This window comes from Mytilus californianus, unplaced genomic scaffold (assembly GCF_021869535.1).
Source record: "Mytilus californianus isolate M0D057914Y unplaced genomic scaffold, xbMytCali1.0.p SCAF_5, whole genome shotgun sequence".
NCBI classification, from domain to species: Eukaryota; Metazoa; Mollusca; class Bivalvia; order Mytilida; family Mytilidae; genus Mytilus; species Mytilus californianus.
Window position 1 is genome coordinate 35,244,605 of NW_026262701.1, and position 22,462 is coordinate 35,267,066.

Sequence of the window (22,462 nt, forward strand, 5' to 3'; positions counted from 1 at the left end):
AAACTTCCAAATTATATACTTCCAATCATATGTGAGAGTAAGTGGTATAAACCCAGTTGTTTCTATGAAGGAAACCAGACTCTATGAAGGAATTCATAATGTGCAACACAAGCTCTTTATTAGTGTTAATACTTTTTATAGTTTAACAATAATTTCCAGATAAGTATTTTTATGGACATTTTCATTATTTTTTCAGGTCTTTTAACTGTTGCTATTTCACCAGCTAATGCTGATGTCCTTCAAGGACAGTCTCAGTCAATCACATGTACTGTAACTGGAACACCAGCTGCCAACTCCATTACATGGTTTTTCACACCAAGTGGATCTAGTCAGCAACAAGCATTAAGCTTAGGCAATACTGCCAAATATTCTGGTGGTAATACCCAGAATCCTTCATTAACAGTACAGAACTTCCAATCATCTGATGGTGGTACCTATGTATGTTCAGCTACAAATGCTGTTGGAGCAAGTACCAGTACAAATTCTGTTCTTAGATTCATCCGTAAGTAAATAAAACACAAATATTTTGTTGAATCTTTTCACCCTAGGATTGAACCATCTTCCAAATTCTATTTCACGATTAAAGAATGAAAGCTATACATTTCCGCTATACCTTGAACAAGTAACCATCTTTAAATGGGGATTGTCTCCTGGCCTACTTTACAATGATGCATGTGTTGCATAAATATTGAACAATTGCTTTTACTTCAGAAAAAAGCATATCTGAATTATGAAAAATGTTTTGTCATTCTAAATAGACACTTAAAAATAGATTACTTGATTTTATTTTATTTGAGTGCAAACAGCACAGTTTTGGAAAGAAAATTGCTTTCATGAAATCAAAACTGTTGTTGGACTGACTTTATAGTTATATTATCAAGACCTCATCACTACTTTGAAGTAGAGTACAAAAAATATAGTGCATGGAGTTGAACATTCTTATTCTATCTATGTACTTAAGGTGGTACCTAACACTACAGGGAGATAACTCTGTAAAAATAAGCTAAACGTTTTAATTACGTTGTATTGTTAAGGAAATATTAAGCTTCTCAATGATCAAAATTAGTGTTTGTCAAACTGCTAAATAACCACTGAAATTTTTCTGATAAAGTGGTTGGTTCAAATTTTTTGAAATTTTTATATTTTTGTCAAAGGGTCAAAGTAAACATTTTGTCAAAAATTTATGAAAATTAAACGAGCCAAATTAATATTAGTCAAGGTGTTGGGTACCACCTTAAGATATAAGATATATGATTAAATATACAAAATACAAAATGATATGCATGATTATAATAATATTTGTCATGACAATTACATAAGTTGTGCATTGTGTATGAATCATCTTTTCTAAAATTAACAATAATATCACTATGAAAAGCAATACTTAAAATTGGATTTAACTTCCTTTGTCCATAACTGTAGTTGAACCAACAGCAATTATGGACACAGGAAGAAATTCATTTCAAAATATTGAGTTGTGACAATAGCTTTCTCACAATATTGTAATTTTATTTCAAAATAGATTTTCAATGCTTAGATTTGCTTTTTATAAAATGTCTTAAAAACAGTTTTGTCAGGAAGGTCACATTGTTTTAAAATAAATGCAAAATTAGGACTTCATGGTTAACTGTACATGGAATTGTGTTTATTCGAACAGGATATTGGAAAATCTTATTGATTTGAAGCTGGAATAAGTTTGCATTTTCTGATATTTCATGTAAATGTTTTATCTTACAGAGCAACTAACAATATCCGTGACTCCCTCAGATGGAACTGCTATTTATGGAGATTCCTCTTACACCATACAGTGTACTATAACAGGAACTCCTCAGGCTACATCATGGACTTGGTCAATGAGACCAACAGGTGGTGGATCATTAACAACACTATCAGCTGGAAGCAAATACACCATTGTTAATTCTGCCACTGCTCCACATTTAACTATCAACAATATTGTAGAGGATGATGAACAAGATTATTTCTGTGGAGCCACAAATGTTGCAGGATCACAAACCAGTACACGTGCAAGACTTATTGTTAATGGGGGTGAGCTCTTTGTGTTTTAGTTAAAAAAAAGAAAAAAATTGTAAGAACTGTTTTGTAGTGACATCTAATACAATTTAACTGATCTCATAAAACATAAAATATTTGCCTCATCAACTATTTACATGATGAACATTTTCATTATCTTTCAGATCTACTAAGTGTTACTATTTCACCAGCTAATGCTGATGTTCTCCAGGGACAATCTCAGTTAATTACATGTATTGTAAGTGGAAATCCAGCCGCCACATCAATATCATGGCGTTTCACACCAAGTGGATCTAATCAACAACAAACTTTAAGCTTAGGCAATACTGCCAAATATTCTGGTGGTAATACCCAGAATCCTTCATTAACAGTACTCAACTTCCAATCATCTGATGGTGGTACCTATGTATGTTCTGCTACAAATGCTGTTGGAACACGGTCCAGTACAACTTCTGTTCTAAGATATATTCGTAAGTTATTAAAACACAATTTAAAAAAAAAAAATTCTGATGCTTTATCCTCAGTTTATGATAAAAGACAAATTCTATTTAATGATTAAAAAAGTAAAAGCTATACCTTGACCCAGTGAAAAAGATTTCAATATAGACTCTGTTTTCAAAATGTTAAAGAAATATTTTAATTAGAGCAACTGCCAGGCCAGAAGCATAGGAAAATAGAAAAACCTTTTTGGGTGTTTAATTTTTTAATAATAATTAGTAAGATTTCAATTAAATATTGACAACTGTCTTCCTGTTTGCTATAATCTATCCAATGCGTAATATAAATAAATGACAATATGTTATTACATCCATTTCATTTGAACTCCGGTGGATAGTTGTCTCATTGGCAATCATATTAATTAATATGCATGTTTGAGGTCATTTCATCTATATTTAGATTTGATTATAAATGTAGATTTTAGCAATGATGGAATTTTACAGAGATAAGTTGTATTGCTAAATTTTTGAGTTGCTGCTTAGTGTAATTTGACATTTTAATGTGACTTTAGATGGTGTATTTCATGTAAATATTTTATCTTTCAGAGCAACTAACTATATCCGTGACTCCCTCAGATGGAACTGCTATTTACGGAGATTCCTCTTACACCATACAGTGTTCTATAACTGGTACTCCACAGGCTACATCATGGTCTTGGTCAAGGAGACCAACAGGTGGTGGATCATTAACACCACTATCAGCTGGAAGCAAATACACCATTGTTAATTCTGCCACTGCTCCACATTTAACTATCAACAATATTGTAGAGGATGATGAACAAGATTATTTCTGTGGAGCCACAAATGTTGCAGGATCACAAACCAGTACACGTGCAAGACTTATTGTTAATGGGGGTGAGCTCTTTGTTTTAGCTAAAATAGCAAATATTAAGAATATTTTCATGGTAACATCTGATATAGGTTACCTGAATTCATTATACATAAAATGTTGTTCATTTTTGTAATAAAATTATAAATTTTGGGAATCATTTTACCCGCTATATATAGAATAATGACATTTTTGTTTTTTTTACTAAATTTATTAGCAAGAATATCAATCTAGCTGATCTTTGAGCTGAAGAAGTTAGTTATTAGTCTTTACAATTTTTAACCCTGCTGTTTTAGATACCTTGCCTAACAGCCATCTTGTGTTATGTTTGTCAGTCTATTGCTGTTTCATTGAAGTATACCCATTATCAGATTTTATTTCTATTTATTGGCTATCAAGCATCAGCCAATCAGCATTGGCTTCTTGTTTTAATTTTTGGCATAATGGTACTGTTTGCCACTGCTGAAATGATACTTTAAGATATTATACAGTAATCATGAGTTGTATATCCTTTTCAAAAAACAAGAAAACAGGTGAAAGGTAGTAATCCAAGCTTACTAAATTTTCATATGATTATTTTTTCCTCTGACATTTTACATAATGAACATTTTCATTATCTTTTCAGATTTACTAAGTGTAACTATTTCACCAGCTAATGCTGATGTTCTCCAGGGACAATCTCAATTAATTACATGTATTGTAAGTGGAAATCCATCCGCCACATCAATATCATGGCGTTTCACACCAAGTGGATCTAATCAACAACAAACATTAAGCTTAGGCAATACTGCCAAATATTCTGGTGGTAATACTCAGAATCCTTCATTAACAGTACTAAACTTCCAATCATCTGATGGTGGTACCTATGTATGTTCTGCTACAAATGCTGTTGGAACACAGTCCAGTACAAATTCTGTTCTAAGATTTATTCGTAAGTATATAGATATATTTTGTTTTAAATTATTATATTCATTCAATTCAGATTTAGATTATAGGAAAAGAGGGATCTTGAAAAATTCTGGGCAGATTAGTCTAAACCACATTCTTTATAACCTAGGATGTCATTTCACAGTTCAAATAAGCATTGCTTTTGTATCACAGTTAAAATAAACAGAAAATGCAATCAAACAATTGAAATAAAGAAAGGGGTGAAAATAGAGGGATGTTGTGTCAAAGAGGCAGATTGACCTCCTTCCCAGGTAACAGGCCCAAATAGGCATGTTCTGACCTCCATGGAAGATGACTGGTCCAAAGAGATGATTACAAATGTTCAAAGGAAAAAGAGGTAGTATCACTCTCCTCCAACTGGTGGATAGGCAGTTATGGTTAAAGGACAAAATGTGCTCGAAAACTTGCTTGTTTAATGACTTGCCTGTTTGATAACTTGCCTGTTTAATAAATTGTCTATTTAATAACATGCCTGTTTAATAACCTGTCTGTTTGATAAAATGCATCCTGATGCTAAAAATAATTAAGAAATGTATAATACCTTTATCAGTCTGCTCCAGACATGTTTCTGGAATAAAGTCCATCAGGTTCACTAGAAACCAAAAGTCAGTCAGACAATGTTACACCATCTTTTCATAAGGGATTTAAAGCCATAGGGATACAATTACCAAATTTCAATCAAACAATTTATAAAAATGGCAATGTATAATTATAATACAAGACAATCTTTAAAATAGACATAACATATAATCAACATGTAATTGTATATTTTTTATAATCAGACATGAATTGATAAACATGAAATGAAAAAAAATTGATAAACTGTATAACTGCATAATTAAAATGTAGATTTTTGTAAGTTGTTGATTATAATGTCATTTTGTAACAACAAATCTTTCCTAGCAGTGTACTCTGTCCTTTTTTATTTAATTCGCTATTTAAGAAATGTCAATACTTCTTTTTCAAAGGGTTTTATTCCCGATGGAACAAACACACTAATATGAGGCCTTTTTATATGGAGGAAATTATACACACCAGAATGAATGTAGAGTTGCAATTTAGATGAAAGTATTATATGTCCATTTTTTTCTCTCTTGCAGAGCAACTATCTATAGCAGTGAGTCCTTCAGATGGTACTGCAGTATATGGAACTGCATCATACACCATACAGTGTACTATAACAGGAACTCCTCAGGCTACATCATGGACTTGGTCAAGGAGACCAACAGGTGGTGGATCATTAACACCACTATCAGCTGGAAGCAAATACACCATTGTTAATTCTGCCACTGCTCCACATTTAACCATTAATAATATTGTGGAGGATGATGAACAAGATTATTTCTGTGGAGCCACAAATGTTGCAGGATCACAAACCAGTACACGTGCAAGACTTACTGTCACGGGTGGTAAGACCTTTAAGTTATTGTTTTAGCAAAAAAAAAAATTGTATTTACAAAAGATGAATAACTCATTATTTCAAAAAATTTGTTAACTATATTTTAAAATGCTTTTTTATGTGATATTTCAGTTGTTGTTAATCATTAGTAACAAATGTTTATTTCATCCTATCTCATCTTTAACCATTGCCTTTTTAGCTCTCCTGATTCTTAAGAGCCTTTTGTGCAATACATTTTTTAAAGGTCCAGCATTGATTGTTTGCCTGAATTTTCTGCATATCTATGCTGTAAGCCCTGACATTGCCTTACAGACACTGTTTTTGTTGGGCTGTTTCCCAAGATTTGAACATATTTGGGGTGATGGGTGGCACTGAAATTAATTAATTATTGGTGGTTGCATTTCCCATATAATTTTGTAAGAATTATAAAAAAGAGGAAAACTTAATATTATGGATGGTAATGGTCTAAAAATGCCTTCCATGCCCCCACACGACACTTTAGACTATCCTTAGGCAAAGATTGCCATGGCCGTATTTGCCACAACTTTTCCAAATTTTTGGTTTTGAGTGCTCTTTATATTTGATTTGAGTGCCACTGATAAGTTTTAAGTAGAAGAAACACTTATCTGGACTACCAAATTATAAGTCTGGGTACTGATGTGTTTTTGTATTTCATTTTCTATTGAGTAGAATTTAAACAATGACATATTTTCATTATCTTTTCAGATCTTCTAAGTGTTGCTATTTCCCCAGCTAATGCTGACGTCCTTCAGGGACAGTCTCAGTTAATCACATGTATTGTTACTGGAAATCCCACCGCCACATCAATATCATGGCGTTTCACACCAAGTGGATCTAATCAACAACAAACATTAAGCTTAGGCAATACTGCCAAATATTCTGGTGGTAATACCCAGAATCCTTCATTAACAGTACTAAACTTCCAATCATCTGATGGTGGTACCTATGTATGTTCTGCTACAAATGCTGTTGGAACACAGTCCAGTACAAATTCTGTTCTAAGATTTATTCGTAAGTATATAGATATATTTTGTTTTAAATTATTATATTCATTCAATTCAGATTTAGATTATAGGAAAAGAGGGATCTTGAGAAATTCTGGGCAGATTAGTCTAAACCACATTCTTTATAACCTAGGATGTCATTTCACTGTGCAAATAAGCATTGCTTTTGTATCACAGTGAAAATAAACAGAAAATGCTATCAAACAATTGAAATAACGAAAGGGGTGAAAATAGGGGGATGTTGTGTCAAAGAGGCAGATTGACCTCCTTCCCAGGTAACAGGCCCAAATAGGCATGTTTTGACCTTCCTGGAAGATGACTGGTCCAAAGGGACGATTACAAATGTTCAAAGGAAAAAGAGGTAGTATCACTCTCCTCCAACTGGTGGATAGGCAGTTATGGTTAAAGGACAAAATGTGCTCGAAAACTTGCTTGTTTAATGACTTGCTTGTTTGATAACTTGCCTGTTTAATAAATTGTCTATTTAGTAACATGTCTGTTTAATAACCTGTCTGTTTGATAAAATGCATCCTGATGCTAAAAATAATTAAGAAATGTATAATACCTTTACCAGTCTGCTCCAGACATGTGTCTGGAATGAAGTCCATCAGGTTCACTAGAGACCAAAAGTCAGTCAGACAATGTTACACCATCTTTTCGTAAGGGATTTACAGCCATAGGGATACAATTACCAAATTTTAATCAAACAATTTTAAAAATGGCAATGTATAATTATAATACAAGACAATCTTTTAAATAGACATAACATGAAATCAACATGTAATTGTATATTTTTTTATAATCAGACATGAATTGATAAACATGAAATGAAAAAAATTGATAAACTGTATAACTGCATAATTAAAATGCAGATTTTTGTAAGTTGTTGATTATAATGTCATTTTGTAACAACAATTCTTTCCTGGCAGTGTACTCTGTCCTTTTTTATTTAATTCGCTATTTAAGAAATGTCAATACTTCTTTTTCAAAGGGTTTTATTCCCGATGGAACAAACACACTAATATGAGGCCTTTTTATATGGAGGAAATTATACACACCAGAATGAATGTAGAGTTGCAATTTAGATGAAAGTATTATATGTCCATTTTTTTCTCTCTTGCAGAGCAACTATCTATAGCAGTGAGTCCTTCAGATGGTACTGCAGTATATGGAACTGCATCATACACCATACAGTGTACTATAACAGGAACTCCTCAGGCTACATCATGGACTTGGTCAAGGAGACCAACAGGTGGTGGATCATTAACACCACTATCAGCTGGAAGCAAATACACCATTGTTAATTCTGCCACTGCTCCACATTTAACCATTAATAATATTGTGGAGGATGATGAACAAGATTATTTCTGTGGAGCCACAAATGTTGCAGGATCACAAACCAGTACACGTGCAAGACTAACTGTCACGGGTGGTAAGACCTTTAAGTTATTGTTTTAGCAAAAAAGAAATTGTTTTTACAAAAGATGAATAACTCATTATTTCAAAAATTTTGTTAACTATATTTTAAAATGCTTTTTTATGTGATATTTCAGTTGTTGTAAATCATTAGTAACAAATGTTTTATTTCATCCTATCTAATCTTTAACCATTGCCTTTTTAGCTCTCCTGATTCTTAAGAGCCTTTTGTGCAATACATTTTTTAAAGGTCCAGCATTGACTGTTTGCCTGAATTTTCTGCATATCTATGCTGTAAGCCCTGACATTGCCTAACAGACACTGTTTTTGTTGGGCTGTTTCCCAAGATTTGAACATATTTGGGGTGATGGGTGGCACTGAAATTAATTAATTATTGGTGGTTGCATCTCCCATATAATTTTGTAAGAATTATAAAAAAGAGGAAAACTTAATATTATGGATGGTAATGGTCTATAAATGCCTTCCATGCCCCCACACGACACTTTAGACTATCCTTAGGCAAAGATTGCCATGGCCGTATTTGCCACAACTTTTCCAAATTTTTGGTTTTGAGTGCTCTTTATATTTGATTTGAGTGCCACTGATAAGTTTTAAGTAGAAGAAACGCTTATCTGGACTACCAAATTATAAGTCTGGGTACTGATGTGTTTTTGTATTTCATTTTCTATTGAGTAGAATTTAAACAATGACATATTTTCATTATCTTTTCAGATCTTCTAAGTGTTGCTATTTCCCCAGCTAATGCTGACGTCCTTCAGGGACAGTCTCAGTTAATCACATGTATTGTTACTGGAAATCCCACCGCCACATCAATATCATGGCGTTTCACACCAAGTGGATCTAATCAACAACAAACATTAAGCTTAGGCAATACTGCCAAATATTCTGGTGGTAATACCCAGAATCCTTCATTAACAGTACTAAACTTCCAATCATCTGATGGTGGTACCTATGTATGTTCTGCTACAAATGCTGTTGGAACACAGTCCAGTACAAATTCTGTTCTAAGATTCATTCGTGAGTATTTTGAACAATTATTTTTCTGAATGTTTATTCGTGTTCTCTGTTGCTAGACACTTCAGTTAGAAATAAATGCTGTTTAAATGTGTTTTTAAGAAAAAATTCTAAATATTTTCATTGTTTTGCTTTAAATTTTGAACTTTAAAAATCCTGGAAATATGTCACTGTATGATATGACCACACCTATTACGGATAATTTATTGCATGACTAGACATAAATTTCAAAAGTTAATTGTATAATTAGGTTAGAAAGTAGCTTAGTTTTTTTAAATCTTATAAATAAATTTCATTGTCAGAACAATAAAAAATATAGATGAGAGAAAAATGTGCACAAGGTTTTTAACCTACCCTGGTACATTGTTTAAATTCACAACAAACATAAAACAGGGTCATTTTTAAAGCATACTTTACAGTATGGATTTTGCTCATTGTTGAATGCTGTACAGCATGTACAGTGACCTATAGTTGCATTCAAAAGAATCATATATCAGGACCTTTTATAGCTTACTTTAGGTATGGGCTTTGCTCATTGTTGAAGCCATACTGTGCCCTATAGTTGCTTATAGCTAGGTCATTAGGTCTCTAGTGGAGAGTTGTCTAATTGGCAATCATACCACATCTTCTTATATATATGTACTGGATCGTCTAGAATAGACGATACTGTGCATATAAGGAAAAAATTATATAAGTCTAGAGATTTGCACAACGATAATAATATAAGATGGTATTATACGAAGATGTTGTTAAAATTATTGACACTGAAGAATGCTATAAGTTAAGCCGAAATATTTGTCAACACGATTTAATAACAACATCTTCGTATAATACCATCTTATATTAGTATCGTTGTGCAAATCTCTAGACTTATATGTATATATATATGATTATATGATTTTTAAGACACCCACCATAACATGAACATAGCAGATGATATCATATTTTTTGTCAGTGGTAATTTTATCACATTTAACTTTGCAGAGATTAACAAATCACTTTTAAACTCTTCTTTTTGACACTGAATTTTATAGTTTGAAATACTTTTGATACATTGCAGTTAGAAAGAAAAGATTTGTTTTTCTCTTGCAGAGCAATTAACAGTATCAGTGAGTCCTTCAGATGGTACTGCTGTTTATGGTGATTCTTCCTACACTGTACAGTGTACTATAACTGGCACTCCCCAGGCTACATCATGGACTTGGGTAAAGAAACCAATCTCTGGTAGTACAGAAACAACAGTCTCTTCTGGAAGCAAATACACCATTGTTAATTCTGCCACTGCTCCACATTTAACTATCAATAGTATTGTGGAAGATGATGAACAAGATTATTACTGTAGAGCCACAAATGTTGCAGGAACACAAACCAGTACACGTTCAAGGCTTACTGTCACTGGTGGTGAGTTCTTTAAATTTTTATCTTCAACTTTAATAGAATCAAGATTAGCAATTAGAATGTATATTATTGGATGAAATATTTACTCACTGCCATTCTTATTGTGTGTATATTTAGAGGGGTTTGACAAAGTCCTAAACCAGGTTATAGTATGTGATTACGGGCGGGGAAAATTGAGATTTAATATGTGTAATCAACTACTATAGTTTTCAAACCAGATTCCTGAAACTTCACAAGAAGAAGAAAATTGGAGTTGTGCACTTGCTATAATGGAATAGTGGGAAATTTTTTTTTCAATTTTTTTCAGATTTGGGGTTTTATTTATTTTCCAGCAAAATTAACAACCTTCATGTAATTGCAACTACACTGTAAATATTCTATATTGATGATTCACAAATATTTGAGACTTTGATCGTTTTTCTATTTTAGAATTGTTGACCGTTACCATATCTCCGGCAAATGCTGAGGTTATCAGAGGAAACAGTCAAATTATTACATGTAGTGTAAGTGGAAATCCATCTGTTACCAATGTAGCATGGACAAAAGATGGTCAATCTGTTAATGTGGCAGGAAATCCAACAAAATATTCTGGCGGTACTCCAGGGAACCCATCACTGACGGTTACTAATTTCGAGACAACTGATGCTGGTTCCTATGTCTGTATAGCAACTAATGCTGTGGGAAGCCAGTCTAGCTCTACATCTGTGTTGACCTATATCGGTATGTACTACCATGCCTGCTGTAGTGTCCATCCAGCCGATAGAATTATCTGACTTTAGTAACCTACCTTTATGGTCAACGATTATTTATTGTTATACCTTTATATACCACCTTATTCCCTACCAATATCTAAACATTTAAAATGAGGATTTTTTGGAATGTTTTTTTCATAAAATATCTCTACATTTTTTGTGAAGAAAAGAAAATTGCACGGAAAAACAATTTTTGTTTGACTGTTTTGCCTTCCTCCTTTATGTTTGGTTGGAATGTATGCTCACTTGCACAAATGCTGTTTTTCTTTAGTTAAAAGGTATAACAAAACAGTTATAGAATGTGTTCTTAACAACACTTTTTTGTTTGTTTAAAACGATTAACTTTTACTTACAGTCTTCTGGCTTAAGACAAAAGTATGGTCTTTCGGTTCAAATAAAACAGTTGTTGTTTTTTAACACATTCATTAATCTGTTTATTGGTGTCACCAAATAGTTACTGACCTGATTAAATTTGATAGAAGTTAGGTATATGTGTTATGTTCTTTTGGCGGGGAAGTTATCTTGAAATATAAAATGTTGTTATAACAAGGATAAGCTATGTTTTCATACATTATAATACAGTCAGTTTTGGATCAAACAGTTTCCTAATCATTCAAATAAAAATTCCGTCGAGGATTCTGAAGAGACGATTTTGACTGTATTTCTATTGAATTAAAATTCCTTTTAGTATTTATATATATTTAGTAACTGCTGGAACCAGCTTGTATACATTGTTTTATTAAAAGAATAAGCTTTCATGATAGCTGAAGATTTCAGCTTACTGCAGCTTGCATAGAACAATGTATTCAACCTTTGTATTAAAAAATTTATTATTTTTCTCTCTTCCAGTCGAATCAAAACACATGTGACTTACACCAACAAAATTTCATATATTTATTTTAAGCCAATGCTATTATGATTTACTAATTTTATAATATTTTGTCATAATTTTATTCATGTCCAAAGTGAACATAATATACAATTAAGGTTATAATAACTGACTTTGTGACACTAATACACAAGTGTTTGTACTGATACTGTAATATACATACCATTGTAGAAGGTAGTTGCACATATGTATGCATAAATCAAATGTAGTGAAAATTGTAAAATCAGCTTATCTGACATTCTGCACTTTTAAACATGTATTTCACATTCTAGGATATTGCTACAACTCACATAACCATTTTGTCACTTCCAAATAGATAAAATACTCTCTGAAAAAATGTTAAAATGTTTTTGGGGTAATTCCTTTCCATACAGTTATTTCGAAACAACAATGGCACATAAAACAACCCAATCTTTCTTTAAAAAAGTGACCGCTTGACAAGTTGGAGTTAATTAATTGGCAGATCCAGGATTTAAAAAAAGGAGGGCTTAGTAGTCATATATCAGATGTTCCAAAAACTCAGGTTTTCAGCCATCAAAGAAAAGAAGGGGCTGGGGCTATTGATCTGTTCTTTACTATCTTATATAACAATGCATTATTGGTTCATTTGGGAATGTCATAAGCTACAGTATTTTAAAAAAGACTAATGTTTATCATAGAGAATTCCCTTGTGTAATATCAAGGAGAGTTTTTAGTCAGACATGTTTGTCATGAGAGACAGAGCACAGAATGTCAGATACACTGTTTAATGTAGAAGATATCTTTTTAAACAAAATTAGTGCTCAAAGGGCAAAACTTCCAATTTTTTATGGTAGATGGTTTTCACTTTTTTAAATGCTTTATTTTGCTGTATTAAAGCATACATCTGTGTACAAGAAATAAAATCTCCTGCTCAAACAAAGAAAGAAAATAAAATCTTAGCGCATGAGTTAATTATCACTTTTGTTAGGCCAAGAGTTGAATATTTTCCATATTTACTTCTTGGATTAATTATGCTTGTATAAACATTTAAAATAACAGTTTGATTTAACAAAGAAACTGGAGTTGAGTATCTCTCAAGATAAATAATATATGAAGAAATAAAAAAAAAAAAAAATGTTTCCCAAGTTGTAATGCCTTGTTAAATAAATGATGTTAAAATATGACAAAAAGAAAAAAAAACTTTGCTTTTGAAACAGTTACTATAAATATAAATCAATATTTTTGAAAAAAATTTAATGCTTTTCGGTGTTTCTTAGAACAAGTAAATGGTTAAATCACCTTCTACTTCACAATTTTTCCTTCTACTTTTTTGTCAATTATAAAAGTGATTAATAAAAGCTTTGCTAATGATGCACACCTTGCTATATACTTTATTAAATCAGCCTGCCACCGTAAAAAAAAAAAGAAATGGAAATACTGCTTTGCAAATAATCATCTGATTTATAAATTAATAGTTTCAGCATAATACATTGAAATTCCAATGACTTTTTTTGCTCTAGGTTAAATTAGGCTCTTATTTAAAAATTCGAGAAAAAAATCCTTACAGATAAAAGTTAATGATTCACGCTGTATCATTCATAGTTGTGATTCAGATGATGGTCATTCTTAAAATTGAAATATTTAGTGTTGATATTTAATGAAAAAATGTACAAGTAATAAAATGCATAAAGATTTTGTCCTAACTCGCATCCCTTCTGTTGTTTACAAAGTTTGATGGTTTGTGCTTCATTTCAGTTACTGGCATATGTATAATTTTTAAACTTTAATAATGCAACTGCATGCCTAACATTTATTTTATTTAAAAAGATCCTTTGTAGGCAAAATTTAGACACCGTAAAATAAAATCAAAGATTTCTCCTACCACAAAAAATAAAATTATCCCACCTTATGTGTACAGAAATAAATTATATATGTAAATTACACACGAAAGGTAAGAAATACATGATTCTTGGAAACCTTGGTTGTATTTCCTCCAGTGTGTATTTGAAATAGGTCCATACCTAAATTCATGGTAAAATATATCAGCTTTAAATGCAATATTTTTTGTGTCAAATATTTTTGTTCTTTTGTAATTTTTGTTTCAGGGACTCCATTTTGTCATCAGATCGTGTGTATATGCATGATGGCATGATCAAGGTTTTACAATCCTAGTGTGTTGTAGCAAGCATGTTTTGTAAAGGTTTTTAATTATTGCTTTTCTGGTATTCAAATGGATAAAGAATTTTTGCAAAGAAAATTGTAGGAACATATGAAATTAGAGGAGTTTCTCACTATGTGTTAAGTTCAAACACTGAGTTCACCATGATTTTAAAGCTTTTTCCACAGGTCTTTTAAGTTTGCTTTGTCAGTAAACAGATTTTTATACAACAAAGACTTCCACAATTGTTAACACATTTTAAAGGAATGCTACCATAATATAGAAATTGAGAGAATTAAAAAAATAAGTTGCCAAATTGTTACTTTAGGTGGAAAAGAATTTTATGTTATCACAATACTTTTTTTCACACAGCTTTGCTTTTTTGTTTGTTACTTATTATGATGACAATAAGCGTATACACCCCTTGTAATAAAAAGAAAAGACATTTGAAAGTCCATTGCCAAAAGCTTATTCAGTACTAATATCAATTTTTCATAGACTTGACAGATTTATAGTTTAAGCAAAGTCTATGTTTGTTTTGAGTGATTTTTTAAGGATTCTAAGAGATATGGGGTATATATGTCAATGGAACAACAACCTAATAAGACAAAAAAAAATTAAAAAAAAAGGATGATGAAAAACATCACTTTGCATGCAGCATGATGAAGATTGTATTTTTATGTTGAATTATAGACGGAAATCAGGATTTTTCCTGCATTAATAATTGATATAGATTAATATAAATATCTCTGTTTGTATGGTACATGTATATGTAGTAATAAAATTTAATTTGTATATAATTATATAATTTCCTGAGTATATATGCTTTTGTGTGTCTCTGTATATATTTATACCTGTACATATATATTTATTAATTGTGAGCTGATTTAATGATATATATATATATTGTAATCACCTGGAATGCTTTTAACTGTCTCAGTTTTTAGAGATTGAATACAAGAATTGTTGAGAAATGTTGACATCGAAGAAATAAACCTACAGATAAGTTCTCCATTGTCACCCATTGGTAGAACTAGTTAGAGTAGTTTCAAACAAGGAGGAATAACTTGTTTGAGAAATTTTATATCTTCAAGTTAATATTTAGCAGAATAGGAGTTACTAGATTTAACTTTTTTTCTTCTTGTTTTACAAAATTAATTGAAAAGAAAATCTGGTTTTTTTTTTGAAGTTTTCCTACATTATATTATTTTTTCATTGAAATATGAAATCTCTTCAATCTAAGGTAGAGATTTTTTTCTTCTACTAATATCACACTACAATGGTCCTATACTTCAGTTTTATTAATTCAGAATGAATACTTTGTTTATATCTGTATAAATGATATGTTGTATTCTATATTACAACAAGATATATATTTTGTACACATGCGTCCAATAAGGATAACTTTATTTATAGAATGAGTTTTGGATGAACTGATTTTAACTGTTTAGTTCTAATTAATAAAGCAAAATTTATTAGGCCATATGAAATACAGATTTTGGTTCTGGTTACTTGCTAAAATTAAAAAAACTGAGGGTCTTTTTTCATTTAATTTTATTTTTTAGTCAATATTGGTGGTATTATTATTAAACCCATGCTTTTAAAAAATGGTGAAAAAAAAAAATGTTAAGGTAATGGTTAAGGAATAAGGAAAAGTTAGGTCACCAGAACCATATAGGATATTTTATTTGACTTGATAATTATGAGATAATTGTTAAAATTGCATGGTATGTCTTCAGATTTTTAAATATTGGAATTAATCAAATAAAGCCATTAATATTTCTTACAATATTAAAGGTAAGGATTTTTCAAAAAAAATTCTCTTATTGAATTGAAATTTTTATCTGAGATGATTGATATGTAGGTGAAGAAATATTAAGGGGTGTGTTTGATTTTTTTTTACAGAATACTTGTCACTTACCGTCAGTCCATCATCTGGCAATGCTGTTCTTGGAACTGGTACGTATGTGATAACATGCCAGATTACTGGTAATCCAACAGCTACTAATTGGTATTGGACTAAGACCCCAACAAGTGGTGGATCATCAGAGAACATCAACCGAGGCACCAACAATAATAAATATACAGTTCAGGAAAATGCTCAGAATCCATCTTTGACAATAAAGAATATTCAGCAATCTGATGATGCAAATTATGTGTGTAATGCACAAAATACCGCAGGGCTGCGAACAAGTTCAGCTGCAAGACTTATTGTTACTGGACGTATGTATTATTAATTAAGATGATATTGCTTTTATTTATTGTAACATTCAAAAACACTTTAGAAGCTTTTTGGTTATCATTTATTGACCCTAGATGCAATTAGTAATTGTAGGTAAAATAAATCCATGTGAGTAATTCTGGCCTTCCTTCGGAAGCCTTTTTTTTTACTGTTCTTTATCTTGACAGTTGCTGAAAGATCTTCAAAAATTAACTAAAAAGCTTGTTCCTTGCTGCAACATTTAGATAGCCTGTACCAATTACAAAAAACTAAATTTAACTTTTTCTGTTGTATGTACCTAATGAAGGTAACTTTCAAAAATGTGTTGTGCCAATTGAAATTTCATTTTGTGACTCTGACATTCATATTCAAAGGTATTAGAAAAATTGTCTTTAAACTGGTTAGTGCTGTGAAACATTTTCTTAAACACAGATAGTGTGTTGCTAATGAACTCTATATATTATTATTTTTGTTTTCAGAATTAGCAAGTATCACAGCAAGTCCATCAACACAGTTTGCAAACTATGGTGCTTCTTCAGTAACAGTCCAGTGTAGTGTGTCGGCATCCCCTTCAGCCACTTCTGTTGGATGGAGAAAAGTTTCCTTAGATGGTCAGACATCTACAGCAATAGATGCACAAAACAGCAATAATAAATATTCTATTGTCAATTCATTGACAGCACCACATTTGACCATCAACAATGTCGACTTCAATGATGATTCAAATTATGTATGTTTCGCTACCAATGCTGTTGGTACAGGAACCAGCAATAATGCTAGAGTTGATGTTATTGGCAGTAAGTTTTAATTACCTTTTGATCAGTAAGGACTAGGTGTAGCGAAAGAATTTTTAAAAGTACTTAATGGTATTGAGCTCTTATTATATATATTTATTGATCCAAAGTTTTAAGAGGTTTCATATAGCAAAATATAGTCGTTGCTATATCTGGAGAAAGGGATGGGCATCTTGCATCTATACCTACATCACTGACTGGATTTCAGAGAAACCTCATGGAATCTTTCTTACAGTATACCATGGTGCACTATTTTATTATTTGATCTACATGATTTTGGGGAACTCACATAGAAAAACATAGACATTGATAATGGGTTAGTTGGGGTATGAATTTGTGAGCCAATCTATTTTTCTACTTTTCATCTTGTGCAATTTTGTTATCACAATTGTATGATTTTGATCAGAATGAATTTTTTTAATTGTATTAAATGTTAAATTTATGACCATTATTATTATGTGAAAATATGTTCAACAATTCATGAAAATATCTTCCTCTATTTTAGGTGCACCACAAGTATCAATACCACAAAGTGCCTACAATGTTATATATGGAAATGATGCAACAATCCCTTGTACCATTGTTGGTGCTAACCCAGCTCATTTTAGAGTGACATGGTATTATACTGGCAGCAATAACCAGCCTACTACTATCAATATTGGAGATCCTTCCCAGTATAGTGGTGGTACTTTAAACAACCCAGCTCTCACCATTCTCAATGCCAACAACCTGGATGCTGGATTTTATAAATGTGAAGCTGAGAATCAAGTTGATAGTGCTCAGAGTAGTAATACTCAGTTGAACATAATCGGAGGTAAGTTGGTTTATACTTATTTGGCTTCCCATATATTTTTTTCCTACAAGCATACTTGAAGAAGTTATATGGAGAAAATAAGTTGTATGCAACAAAGTTGAAATACTTATATGTCAGTATTCTTTAATCAAACAGGAAGTATGAGATGAGAAAGAAATAAAAGATAGTTGTTCCTTAAGATTCCTTAAGATTTAAGCTGGAAAAAATTCTTTACATAGTAACACTAGGCTTTAAACCATTGTGTTCAGATTTTTGAGAAGACAATGTTTGGTGAATATTTGTTTAAATTTACCATTTGATGTACTTAAGAAAATGATTTGTCTTTTTTTCTTTTAATTTTGATGTTTATAAGTGTTTGTATTAACTACAGTTACACATTTTTTTCTATAAAATTCCAAAGAATAATCTTGTTTGGATATTTTTCATCAAATTAGGTGCAATGTTTGTTGATTGAGTTATAAATGGCTAGGAAAATGAGTGACATAAAAAATTTCATGAATTTAAGATAAGTTTTAGGTATTGAGCTTTAGACTCCTGAAGTATCCCCTTATTGCCTTTTTCTGTGAGATTTACCAGCTAACATTGACAATTATTTAGGGGTAAAGGGTTAACCAGTAAAAACAGGACAAATGTCTGAAAAGTAAACCTTAAAGTTATTTTTTAGGGTCAAACTTCAGGGAAAATCTTTGCTATTTTGAAATATAACGATCTGATTCTAACATTATTGCTATGTCCATAATACGTTTATTCCAAGACAATAATACGTCCAATCTTGATTTTGATGCAGGCTTTTCATTTATTGACATGCTTATTAAAGAGTTGCATGCTGGTCTCACTTTAGTTCTTTTTTTCTTTTCTTATTTTCCCATAATTTATAGATAAATGTTTGATTTGCCGATTTTAAATACTTGTGCAAAACACATATACATGAAGAGTATATTGTTCTTAAAAATAGATATACCAGTTGTACAACTTAGCAAGACTACAGAGACTGTTGTTTTTGATGCATCTGTTACGCTAGTCTGTTCTATTATGTCACAAAATCCTGTAGTGACTGAAATCGTTTGGCAGTTTACAAACAGCAATCAGATAACAACACAAATAGTTATTTCCACCAGTGCTGGGAAATACAGTGGTTCCACTGTAAATAACCCATCGTTGACAATAAACAATGCCATATTCCAAGATGCCGGAACTTATCAATGTTTTGCTCGAAATGCAGTTGGTACCGGCCAAAGTTCCACCGTTGCTTTGGGTATCGCTGGCGGTAGGTGATGAGGTGAAAGTGGCGTTGCTTTGTTAACACTAACATGGTCATTGAAATCAATAAGATATAAACATCTCTCTAAACGATACATAAGAACTATCTGGCTTTTATAACAGTTTGAGGAGTAACACAAATATATATATTTTAATTGCCTCTTAAAAATGAAAAAAATAACTTAATATTTAATATTTTAACATTAAACCTTTAAGTTTCTTTTTCTACTTTAAAAAAACTACCTTTCATAAATTGGCGAATCGAGATATTAAAAATAAAACATATTGAAAAAAAAGATTAAAATGTCATGAAAAATAGGAAAGCACTCTACAGAACAATAAATTGATGTCAAATTATTTAATAGATGTGCCAGTTGTTTGGCTTAGTAGAAGTGATGACTTTGTTCTGTATGGAACCAGAAATTTAAATATAGATTGCTGGATATCAACACCATACTATCCACTTTTATCTTCTGTTGTCTGGCAAAAAACTAGATATGGTGTCACGACACAATTAAATGTGGCAATCAGTAACAACAAATATAGCGGCTCAACATTAGCCCATCCTGGTCTGACTATAAACAACGCGGAATTTACAGATTCTGGCAGCTACGTATGCATCGCGTCTAATATCCTTGGTAACGGCTATAGTCCTGCGTATGAGTTAAACATATATGCTAGTAAGTCATTCAGTGTGGTATGACTTGCTTACAAAATAACCATGTTGCTACATGATCAGAAATAAATTAGTGAAAATCTCAGATTTTTTTTAAGATGAATCATGTAACCCCATCTTCATCGATATCAAATCACTTATTTAACTTGTGTTTAAAAACATGAATGTCAACGGGAATCAGTGTGTTTTGTGGAACACATGTATGTATATATATATATATATTTTATACATAATGTTTGATTTGAATGATGTTTTTTTGGGGTTGGATTTCATCATAAATTATGTGTTCAGTCATTTCATCATTTTCATTTCATAGTTTTAATAAATTGCAATAGATATCAACAGAACCTAGTGCATTTACAAATTTGTATTTGTTTGTCTATTATAACTGAAAGATTGTTCTTTTAAAAGATTGCTCTGACCAAGCAATGGGTTCTTAAAAGATTACTTTCTTTTAGATTTCGTATAACTTTAAATTTAGCTATCACACCGTTAAGTAAAGTTGGGTATGATGCCAAAAAATAATACACGCCATGTCTTTGTTTCTTGGGGACTGAAAGTATTTTCTTTTTGGTACCTCTATTGATTTAATTGTTTCGGCCAAAGTCTGATTCCAACAGATATAATCATTGACATAATTAATATGCTTCAGGATTAATACCAAGTGTGCCAAAACAATGGGTACAAAGTGAGCTCATACAGCAATGTGTGTGTAAAATTGTTGTTAAGATATTTGAAAAGTTAGTTAAAACTAGTGCTGTATATGTGATAATGCCTTTACAATGTTAACAATCTCATGGATTAACCGGGAATAAAATATTAGCATGTTGAAGTTTGATAATGTCATCCAAGCTTTTATTTACTTGATTTTTTTAATGTTTTTAATTGGACAATTTTGAAATTTGAATCAAGGTCTTGATATCTTTTCTAAAAGAACATTTTTGTTTTGAAAATTCATTTAATTAACTGCTGAGCTCACTTTTAAGGCAATGCTTAGTTTTGATATATAAACTTCAAATGTTTGAAGTGTCACTGGTTTGTGGACAGCTATATCATGTGTTCCTGTTGCAACTGTTTATAAGGCATTACTTGAAGATATAAAAACTTCAAAAGCAATAACCTGTAATAAGTCTGAAAATACATTTTACATGGTGAATTTACACTGTTTAATCATTACATATTATACTTGTGTAGCAATGGCTGAATAATAGAAATTTTACAATTAATGCAGTTCTCGTGCATGTGTCAATGACATTTTAACTCTACCACTAGGTATTACTATTCATTGACCAAGTGAATACCATTATGAATATTCTATATAATCAGAAGTAATCATTTGTCAAATAATAACAAAAATATTGATTGTATTCGTACATGTTATGGAAGGTAAGATCATCCAGTATCAAAATATTGTTTTAACTTTTTTAATTTGTGGAACATTTTATTGAATTCAATTTATAGTTTGGTTTGTATTGTGATATGTATGATACAATATTATTTTGTCATGGATTTATTATCTTTTATTTTATTTGATAAATTATGTAAAATACTTCCTAGAATTTAGATTTTCTGACAATTAAATAAGTGTTTGATGATGCTGTGATATTAATTAACAATATTTTTAAAAGACATTTTTTTATCTTTTTAAATAGGTGCATTGACTGTTACCATCCCATCATCCACATACTCCGTTTTACTTGGTAACCAGATCAGCATCACTTGTACCGTGTCAGGGTCACCTTCAGCTACGAATGTTTACTGGATGAAACAACAAACTGGTGGTGGATCATTTTCCAACTTAGACATAAGTGGTAACAACCGATACAGTGGAGGAACTTTGAACAGCCCAACATTAGTAATAACATCTGCTCAGTTCAGTGATGAAGGAAATTACAGATGTCATGGCGTCAATGCTGCAGGAGATTCCAACAGCATCGTGACAAATCTTGATGTCACCGGCAGTGAGTATTACATCAAAAAGCATGATTATGCTCCTTGTATATTTAAAAATAGTTTATTTGATATGATATGTTAGAAGGTATTATTTGTAGCAAGCTGGTAGATCTAGGTTCCAACCTTATTTTTTAAATACATTTATAGGAATATTTATTACGACAGGACCATGCAGAATACTGAGTTTTAATTGGATTTTACAATGTAAACTTTAGTGTTTGTATCATAATACCAGTTACATTAAGGACTCGTTTATGAATCATAATATCTTAATTTATTTTGTTATAAAAGGTCATCACTGCGAATGACAGAATAAAACATAAGATTCTATGATTGCTTCAGATCAGTAAATAACAATATTGAATTTGGATATTACAAGTTTTGTAAATGAGTCCAACATGAAGAA

At 31.3% G+C, this 22,462-nt stretch overlaps 1 protein-coding gene across 7 annotated transcripts in view; it reads left to right on the forward strand.

The window, feature by feature from the left end:
* LOC127701469 (hemicentin-1-like) overlaps positions 1-22,462 on the forward strand; it is a 105,253-nt gene that overhangs the window by 35,559 nt on the left and 47,232 nt on the right. For 3 of the 7 annotated variants that reach the window (XM_052205336.1, XM_052205335.1, XM_052205337.1), the window contains exons 12-27: positions 197-502; positions 1,738-2,046; positions 2,196-2,501; positions 3,075-3,383; positions 3,983-4,288; positions 5,406-5,714; positions 6,431-6,736; positions 7,853-8,161; positions 8,878-9,183; positions 10,273-10,581; positions 11,008-11,298; positions 16,244-16,561; positions 17,039-17,356; positions 17,859-18,167; positions 19,123-19,434; positions 21,756-22,064. In XM_052205336.1, coding sequence (XP_052061296.1) covers positions 197-502; positions 1,738-2,046; positions 2,196-2,501; positions 3,075-3,383; positions 3,983-4,288; positions 5,406-5,714; positions 6,431-6,736; positions 7,853-8,161; positions 8,878-9,183; positions 10,273-10,581; positions 11,008-11,298; positions 16,244-16,561; positions 17,039-17,356; positions 17,859-18,167; positions 19,123-19,434; positions 21,756-22,064 — 4,932 coding nt within the window. The remainder of the gene's footprint in view (positions 1-196; positions 503-1,737; positions 2,047-2,195; positions 2,502-3,074; positions 3,384-3,982; positions 4,289-5,405; positions 5,715-6,430; positions 6,737-7,852; positions 8,162-8,877; positions 9,184-10,272; positions 10,582-11,007; positions 11,299-16,243; positions 16,562-17,038; positions 17,357-17,858; positions 18,168-19,122; positions 19,435-21,755; positions 22,065-22,462) is intronic. The other 4 variants (XM_052205338.1, XM_052205339.1, XM_052205341.1 and 1 more) reach the window with 4 other exon arrangements.